Below are 8,641 nucleotides of genomic sequence, written 5' to 3'. Positions count from 1 at the left end.
ATTCTATGAGTTTTACTTATGGTATATTCCACTAGATGTGGAATTACGGTATCCTCTAAAGCCCTGATGGCAGAAACCCATTGTACCAGAATAACAGACTATAATGATGTATCTTATCGATAAAGAATACCTGATGGATTATGATCTTAGATGGACTTTTGTTACACCATCATAAAAGTTGCAATGAATAACCGCCTGGAGCGATGAATCATATCTGAAGTGTGTACTATTGCAACTATATTATCTCCAAAGTCTTGTCGAAGGACATGTTACTGCCTTTGCACAACTATGTATACATTGTGGTGTAAGATAGAAAATGATAGCACTCCAACCTCATTCATCCTCATTATTCCAAATGAACAATGAGACATATATCTTGAAGTATATGTTTGTGTTATGAGGGATAACGACTTTGACAAATGTCATCGTCACGGGGAGCGAATGCTTTATATTGATCACGGTTGTGAGGCACTGAATGTAATATTGTATGCCCTGAAGGCATCAACTTGATGATCAATATGTGAACTATTATGGAAGTTTCTATCAAATATGTAGGTCTAGTCGAGCGAACACCACCAGTCAAAGTAGCTTACTTATGTTGATATGTGCACTTACCTCGTATATCCTAAAAGTGAGTTGAGGTGAAGTTCCTAAAATATTCCTAGCAACATTATGTAATTCGTTTGCTAAATCTCTATATGCATATGCCTCCAGAAGAAGGTGTTTTGTCACATTGTGACAATTTTACAAGGATTAGGGGAGCACATTTCTAAAGTTAGCCCTTGTAAAATATTCGATACAATCTAGTTCTAGAAGATCAAAAATCCGTTCTGATGATAGTTGTTGTACTCTTTTTCTCTTATTGAGTTTTCCTGAAGTTTTTCACATGAGGTTTTTAACGAGGCAATAAAGTGCGGATACAATATGTGTCATCATGTTCTCTTTCTCTATATTTTAATGAGGCATGTGTTGGTCGCGGTATTCGTCCAAGGGGAGAGTTAAGAAACCCTAATGAAAGGTTATGTGGGTAAATACTGAATATACTCCTGAAGGGTCTCACGTCTTTATATATATAACATGTACCCCTCATATGAATAAGAGAAGAGAAATAGATCGGAGGCCCAACAGTACATCATGTGTCTTGTGTGCTCTCTATCGTAATTCTCGGAAGGGAGACGGGTCTTTTATAACTTATTGTGTCTAATTTGTCGATGGGAGGGAATGAAGCGAATCTGGTGATCCGTGGTAACGTAGTTATTCAACAGGTAAACCGAAGCAATAACTAAGACGATCCCATCAGAATCGTGTACAAAATTTATACGACATAATCTCTACTACTTATTAAGGCTCTAAGGGTAGCCTGTCATTCCCATTCCTTGTTATGTCTTTCCTATTCCCCCTTCTCGCACAGTCCATACTCATTTCCATTCTCATCCCCCCACAGCCCACGTCTAGCTAAATTTTAAAAAAAACACATGGTCGCAGGATTCAAACCCATGCCCCTTAGGCCAATACGAGCAGTAGCTACCGCTACACCACATGTGTGTTTAGGTCTACATTTATGACAGAAAAAATATCTACTACATCTCTCTCAAGCCCACCTGCTACCCTTGCATAATGCGCAGTAGTATATAAGTATCACTGAGATTCTTGAATTATATTTTTGGATGGAAGGAGTAGTATTTAAAAAAGAGCATTGCATGTTATTTTTTTTGTTTGAATAATGTTTTCAACTTAAATTCTTTTTGCATAAATTCTTTTTTGCATGCGTGGCATTTATTATCCGTAATATTTTTTCATGGATCTTACTTGTCAGTCATTTTCATAAACCAACGCCAAGAATGAATCCATATTTCTTACTCAGAAAGCCCGAACAAACACCACTAGCAGGAGGCGCTCGCGTTGGCTTCGCTCATCGACGACGAGAAGAAGCTTGGCGACTACCAATTCGACCTCTAGAATTAGTCCTTCGTGGTCGCATGCGTCGCTGTGGCGACAAGCTCCGGCGCAGCCGCCACTTGGACGCGGCCCAGAGCGGCTGCACCGCGCTATCCGACGATGGTCATCGCCAACGTCGATGACTCTCGGGTTGTTTTGGGCACCACATCCGACAATGGCGCCATCACGTTGTCTAGCTCATCGTTTAACTGAAGCCCAACCTGCCACGTAAGTCGCTAAAGACCGGCCATAAATTCTTGTGTGCTGGTACGACAGCCATTGCTGATGTTGTGTGAGTGTCTCGAACATGATATATGCAGGGGAGTAGCGCATCTGGCAGTGCAACGGTCGCGTACTACCTCGCTTATGAGCCCATATTGCTCTTTGTCTGGCAGGCCAGCAAAGAGTCGTTATGACTCATCATGTCGCGCGCGTTGGACGACTACTATATCAAGGACTGTGGCGTCATCTCGACGCCGAAGGTGACGAAGAGGAGGACCGACAACAATGACCAGTTCGTCATCCTCGCCACCGTCGGGATAGTTTTTGTGACAGACTGTCTTTAATTCTCTTCACAAACACACGCACTTGCCTTTTTGTTTATGCAAGTGCGTATGGTGGTGTGTGCCTAATAACTGACGGCGACAGGTGTACAACATGCTCTCCAACGACGAGACCATGCAAATCATGGCAAATATTGAAGTCTGCATGCTAATGATGGTTACAATGTAGTGGTGAAACGAATAGATTAAAATAATAAATTTATGTATTGCCAGAATCACAAATGAGTTATGAAATCTTTTTTCATAACAGTATAACACACATTTTGTATATAAGTTCTCATAATATTATATGTTTTCGTTGCGACATTTTATATATAAGTTCTCGTAATATTATGTGTTCTCGTTGCGACGCACGATTACTCACCTAGTAAAAATATAAAGCCGGAGTTGATTCTAGTAAAGGGTCCCACGGTTATACAACCACACAAAACCCTGCGCCTAATCTATTTACTGCCGCAAGAGGCACTCAACCATCACCAGTTGCACGCCTGCCTCTGCATCTTGGAGTTCATGGTGCCCTTACCCTTGTCCTTGTAGGCGTTCCTGGATGACGTTGGTCTTCTCCGCCCATGGGCAGCTGCGATTGCTTTTCTCCTTTGCTTGTTCAATTGTTTCGTGAGCTCAGCATCTTCTTCTTCATCAGCATCCTCTGACGAGCCATCATCGTTATCATCATCTTCCATGGAAAACGTCTTGATCCCAGATTCGAGCGGTGCCATAACCACTCCATTGCCATCCGAGGGAGGAATTTCCAATCTGTTCTCGCCGCTACAACTTGTTCCATGCTGTGTGGTGAAAAAAGATGTAAGAAAATGCCATCAGAAGTTGTTTGTTCATTCTGATGGGAAGACAACTAACCTCTTCAGAAAAAGTTCCAGGCGCGTCTGAATCACTTGGGGTAAGATCACAATCAGGCTCATCGGAACTGTCCTGAAAGACAACCAAAATACACTTCAATAACAGTGACCCCTAACCAGAGACTGGCCCGACGACCTGATCACTGGTACAGTCTGCACATGTTCAAACTAACTTGCTAGGCAGCTATCTTCAAGGAAACCAAAGGCACAGCATCACCAACCTCATCATTATCATCATCTGAGCTGGAATCATGCCCTTCAACAACTTCCTCGATGTACTGTAAGAAAGTTTGCCAAAAAAACGGTACCTGAGAACTAAGCCGGAAAACAACCTATAAATGTATGCATGAGTAACAAATTTGCAGGAACATCTGACCTACCTTATCCATATCCACTTTCTCTTTCCTGGTAAATCCACTGGCAGCTAGTTCCTTGTCCAAGGAACCAGCACCCTTTTCCACGGACAAAAAGGAAGGTCTGCTGTTCCCTTCATCATCATTTTCAGATCCAGCTTGTTCTTCATTTTTCACTGACCTCAGATTGAACCTAACAGAAAGAAAAGAAATCACAATAAGAAAACAAGCCTACCGAATTAGGCTCATTTGAAGCTTTCTTGCATATCTTATAACCTTTTGTTAAAGAACTTGTAGATGCATTCAATGTCTCGGTCAAAAAACCTGCAAAAGTGAAATTCATTTTTTTAAATGCAAGACACTTTCACATTAGTTGGCTGAGAAGCTTCATACATTTGGGCATTACGGTGAGAAACAGACACCATCTGCGGAAAGTCAATCACTGTAATTTTTTCATCATCGTCAATCTGCATGACATTGGCATCAAAGAGTTTGATTATACACAGACATATGAAAAATATTACAATATGTAGTTGAATTGTTTTACTACATCACAAAATTAAGTGCTGGCAAGCTGCACCTGGAAATTATTCAAACAGATGGATCTAGTTCATGTGTTTGACACAAAAAAGACATGTTCCATAGTATCTTATCCAGATAAATTTTACTTATACGAAGGGTTTAAAACATATAAATTAACACAAACAAGGAAAAGAAAAAGAAAAAAGGTACCATGATATTGAACTCATTAAAGTCACAGTGTATGAGTCCATGCTCAGCCAAACGAACGATAAGACCAAGAATTGAGTCAAAAACATCATCCGGATTTTGTAACTTTTTCACTTGAACACTACATAGCATAATCAACTTTTATCAGAATCTGCTTGACAAAAACTAATATGAATCTGCAGTTGACAGGTATATGCTTACAGAGGATATCCCTGCACAAGTGACATGATCACACAATGCCGGTTGCAATCCACAGCAGTTGGAACAGGGAAACCATGATCTCCTAAAGCCTGGTGATATAGGCAGTCAAGGATAATCAAACAAAAAGGAAAATTAAAAGAGCACATAGCTCAGATATACTTAAAAGAGAGAATGAGGAAAAAATACCTTCATAAAGGCAAATTCCTTCAAGGCTGCGAGTCGTGAGAGATACAGCCAATTAAAGCTCCTTCGGTGCCTTAGATAGTCACGCTTAGATTTCACAGCTCTAAAAGATGTCCTGCCCAACCTATGAAGCTTCATGGCAAGTACTGTACCATCGTCTGTGGCTACCTCAAATATATCTGCATATCACAAAGATATTAGAAACAACCTAATGTACCCTTGCCACGTTACTAAAAGAAAGAACAAGCACTATGAACACAACATACCTGACTCCTTTCCAACACCAATCTGGCGGCCAACTGAAGCAAAAACTCCTCGATTAACCAAAGTCTTGATGGCAAGGAAGTCATATCCCAGATAGGTGAGCCGATATCCATCGTCTGTAAGGAACGGAACCGATAAAGCAATAAAGACTTGGAGCTAAGTGCTTCTGCGCTAGCAACCCAAAATTCTATAATCATGATTAACTGTCAACACTCACATTTAGTGGCACCATGATGCACCAGCTTGTTCCTCAAAAGATTCCTCAGCACTTTGTATGTGCCTCCATGCCTAAATTCATAAAGCGTAAGAACATATTCCACTGGGATGGAGTACACATTCTTTCGACTCAGCAAACAATAGTTTCATCTCACCATTGTTTAAGTGGTTATTAGACTAACAATAAGCATCACTAAGTGTAGCATTAGCTGCACCGAAGCCTCCTTGTTCTCAGACTATGTTTTCGGCATATTGAAGTTTATACAAAACATATGTTCGTTTTTTCCTATTGAAAGGATAAGCGGAAATATGGAGATTGCATGCTACTTTGTGCACCACAATGGAATAGCAAACCAGAACTAAATAAATTGCATACTACAGAAGGTGCAAAACATAATACCAGTTAACATCTAAAACTAGCAACCACAGGCATATTGCAGGACTGCGAACAAAACAAAATCTTACTTCAATCTGGCAATCCTGTCAATAAGTTCTACTGGAACAATCTCATGCTGCGACAAGTCCAAAGCAAAAGAAAAAATAAATTAAGTGGCGGAAACCGGCGGTTTGATGTGTAACGAAATGCGAGGTCGAGATGCAGGGCATTGGGGATCTTACGTTGCGCATGCCCATCTCGACGGCGGTGAGGACACGGAAGTCGTCCTTGGCGAGGTAGCGAAGGGCATTCACGTCAAGCTTCATGGTGTCCTCCTGCTGCTGCTACCAGGGGCGGACCGACCGATGGTTTTTACAAGAAATACGAAGTAAGCAAACATCAAATAGCCATATAGCTTTAAATAAGGGTTTGGGTAAGGCTGAAAACGGTCGAAAACGATCGGAAAAAGACTCCACCACTTTCACTTTCAAATTATTTTGACGGAAACGAAAACGATACGATATTGTCGAAAACGAAAACGGTATCCATATTTCAATAATATCGATAACGAAAGTATACAATCAAAAGTGCATCGATAACGATAAAAATTTACCAAAACAATTATTTTTAAACGATAAACACATGTACGCAGACTAGTACACATCAAACCATAGAATATGACACTAGCAAAGTTTTATTCTTACTTATAATAATGTGCTTGATAACATAAGAAAATCTAAGCATCCAATTTCGTACATATTAATTTTAAAATATTAAATTTATCCTAAGAATTTGGATACCCGTTTTCATCCCAACTGCAACTAAGTTAAACTTTGGTAAGGACAAGGTTCTTTTAGGCTCTAAGTAAAAAATGAGACAAACTTCACATAGATATGGTAAAAAAAGTGGCTCCAGTTTCTTTAGCCTGCCATACTTTTTATATTTTGCTGCACTTTCCTAAGGTTAATTGTGACAAATTAACATGACCATCACTACTATTGTAAGATTTGGCCATTTGTTTCAGCAACAGAAGGATTAGCAAATAAGCAATCAGATTCAGAGATGATCATGTCTCATCATAAAATAGACATTGAAATCAAGCGTCTGCGAGCATCTGAAGTTCTGGGAAACTAGTAACCCAGACCGAAACAGGAAGTGACAATAAGTACATGCTCAGTTCAAAAGTAACTGAAACTGATCACAAGATATCCGGTTGCCAAGGTAACCTATGAGCAAACTGTAGACTGGGGATGGATGAGCACGCTATGAGCTTACTCCAAACTGTAGACTGAGGACACATAGATTTAAGTATTTGACAGTTGACACTTGACATCATGTCACAAACCACTAGACATATTACAAAGAACTACAAAAGACACCTCAGTTCAACAGTTCTCACACTTGCACAGGCTGACCACCTCAGTTCAACAGTCCAACACCTCACGGTGTGACCGTGTGACCACTGCACAGGATTTACTGAATGTGATTACTGATTAGGACTTGGGAGGAGTAGGGAAATAGGCGATGGACTGACCTGGGGGCTGGGGGCCTGGGGAGACCGGCAGGTTGAAATAGGTCTGGGCGTCGTCGTCCGGTCCCTGCCTGATGCGGTGGTGCCTCCGTCTCCGTGGTAGTAAGGCAACAAGTCTGGGCGTCGTCGCGGGCTCGCGGCGAAGGCCGGTGGCGGCTGTGGCCGGTGCGAACAGGTTGCGTGGAGTGAAGGCCTGGAGTCCTGGAGGGCGAAGGGCGTCGCCGAAGCCAACCTGCGGATGGGGGACCTATCAAAGTGCCGAGTGCCGACGAGGCTGTTAAGTAACCCTAATTAGGGTTACGTGGTCAAATACCGACTTTGTCCGTGGAGGGTCTCACATCTTTATATAAGGAATATGTACACACCTTCATAATACAGAGATGAAAAATAGGCCAGAGTCCCAACCATATATCGTGTGTCTCATGTGTTTCTTGTGTCGTGCTTATGGAAAGGGAGACGGGTACTCTACAGCTTCTTGCGCCTCTACTGTTGACGGGATGAAAGGGATCGGATCTGGTGATCCGTGGTAACATAGTTCTCAACACATTATCAGCATGCTCTACCCAACGTTGCTGCGAATCCGATCTTCATCAACTCTTCGTTAAGTCGACAGGTTTTTCGATCTTGCCGAACTGTCTTACGCGACAGGCTTCGTTTCCGTACGCTGAATCAAAAAAATATGGTATGTAGTTTTTAGATTAGATCATCGATTTAGTTTCCAATCTTTTGCTGGCGGTGAAGTGAAAAAAGTTGGTTGTCCACGCGCTGCGCCACGTGAACCGCCCTGCTGGCGGCGCCGTGAGGCCGTGACCCCGCCCATCCCTGCTCCTCGTAGCTCCGTTCTCCTCTATGCCTTCGTTCCCTCGTCTCTCCTATAGTCCTGTTGGAGTACAAGATCAGTAGCTGGCCGTCGGCACGTCGTCGTGGCCTGGATGGATGGAACAGAGAGGCTGGCATTCTTGAGGAGAAGCAGGTAGAGCCGCGAAACGTGGGCAAGATCCTCAGCTACATCATATTCGCCTACAACAACAATGCCGAGATACACGTTAGGTGGGCGCCATATGCACGGGGAACGAGTGGGTCGTCCGCGTGCTGTTACTACCTCTCTGCATTGCGACTAGACCGGGTCATGTGGGCATCTGATATTTGCTTGGCGGCGTATACGGGTCATGGGCTCATGGCGTTGGCAGGGGCAGCAATAGTGCTAGTGGCGACCTGCATGGGTCGTATGGTCGCTGGATGCTACCAATGTGACGCCCTGCTAGGCCCTATATATCCATATGGTGCCGCATTGTAGGCCTGGGCAAAAAGAACCAAGGAACTGAACCGAAATAATCGAGAACCGAAACCGAACTAACTGAACCGAAGGAACCGTTATGAAATTCGGTTCTGGTTTTTTGAGAACCGAAATAAATGAGATATTTTTGGTT

General features: G+C 42.5%; 1 protein-coding gene across 5 annotated transcripts; it reads right to left on the bottom strand.

The window, feature by feature from the left end:
* Nucleotides 1-2,767: 2,767 nt before the first annotated feature.
* LOC100280516 (serine/threonine-protein kinase RIO2) lies at nt 2,768-7,460 on the bottom strand. 5 transcript variants are annotated; one of them, XM_020549699.3, is made up of 15 exons: nt 7,215-7,459; nt 7,080-7,142; nt 5,923-6,021; nt 5,770-5,816; nt 5,306-5,376; nt 5,091-5,204; nt 4,828-5,003; nt 4,642-4,730; nt 4,444-4,561; nt 4,105-4,178; nt 3,988-4,035; nt 3,739-3,904; nt 3,580-3,636; nt 3,360-3,431; nt 2,768-3,286 (listed from the first exon to the last, which is right to left on the bottom strand). In XM_020549699.3, the coding sequence occupies exons 3-15, from the start codon at nt 6,004-6,006 to the stop codon at nt 2,975-2,977; spliced, it is 1,428 nt and encodes a 475-aa protein (XP_020405288.1). In that variant the 5' UTR covers nt 6,007-6,021; nt 7,080-7,142; nt 7,215-7,459; the 3' UTR covers nt 2,768-2,974. The 5 variants fall into 5 exon arrangements, with proteins under 5 accessions (XP_020405288.1, NP_001394733.1, NP_001394766.1 ...); NM_001407804.1 differs by lacking the exon at nt 7,080-7,142 and having other exon boundaries at nt 7,215-7,415; XM_023301884.2 differs by lacking the exon at nt 5,770-5,816 and having other exon boundaries at nt 2,862-3,286; nt 7,215-7,460.
* Between the last annotated feature and the right edge of the window lie 1,181 nt (nt 7,461-8,641).

The sequence above is a fragment of the Zea mays genome, chromosome 3, assembly GCF_902167145.1.
Source record: "Zea mays cultivar B73 chromosome 3, Zm-B73-REFERENCE-NAM-5.0, whole genome shotgun sequence".
NCBI lineage: Eukaryota > Viridiplantae > Streptophyta > Magnoliopsida > Poales > Poaceae > Zea > Zea mays.
Note: the sequence above shows the minus strand (reverse complement) of the source record. Positions and strands in the feature narration are given on the sequence as shown.

Excerpts from the sequence above, each read along its gene's own strand:
- LOC100280516 (XM_020549699.3), bottom strand. The coding sequence starts at position 6,006 with ATGAAGCTTGACGTGAATGCCCTTCGCTACCTCGCCAAGGACGACTTC. Across the intron at positions 4,731-4,827 it reads AGGAATTTGCCTTTATGAAG|GCTTTAGGAGATCATGGTTT; the intron begins GTATTTTTTCCT and ends CTATATCACCAG. Across the intron at positions 3,287-3,359 it reads CTGGAACTTTTTCTGAAGAG|CATGGAACAAGTTGTAGCGG; the intron begins GTTAGTTGTCTT and ends TTCACCACACAG.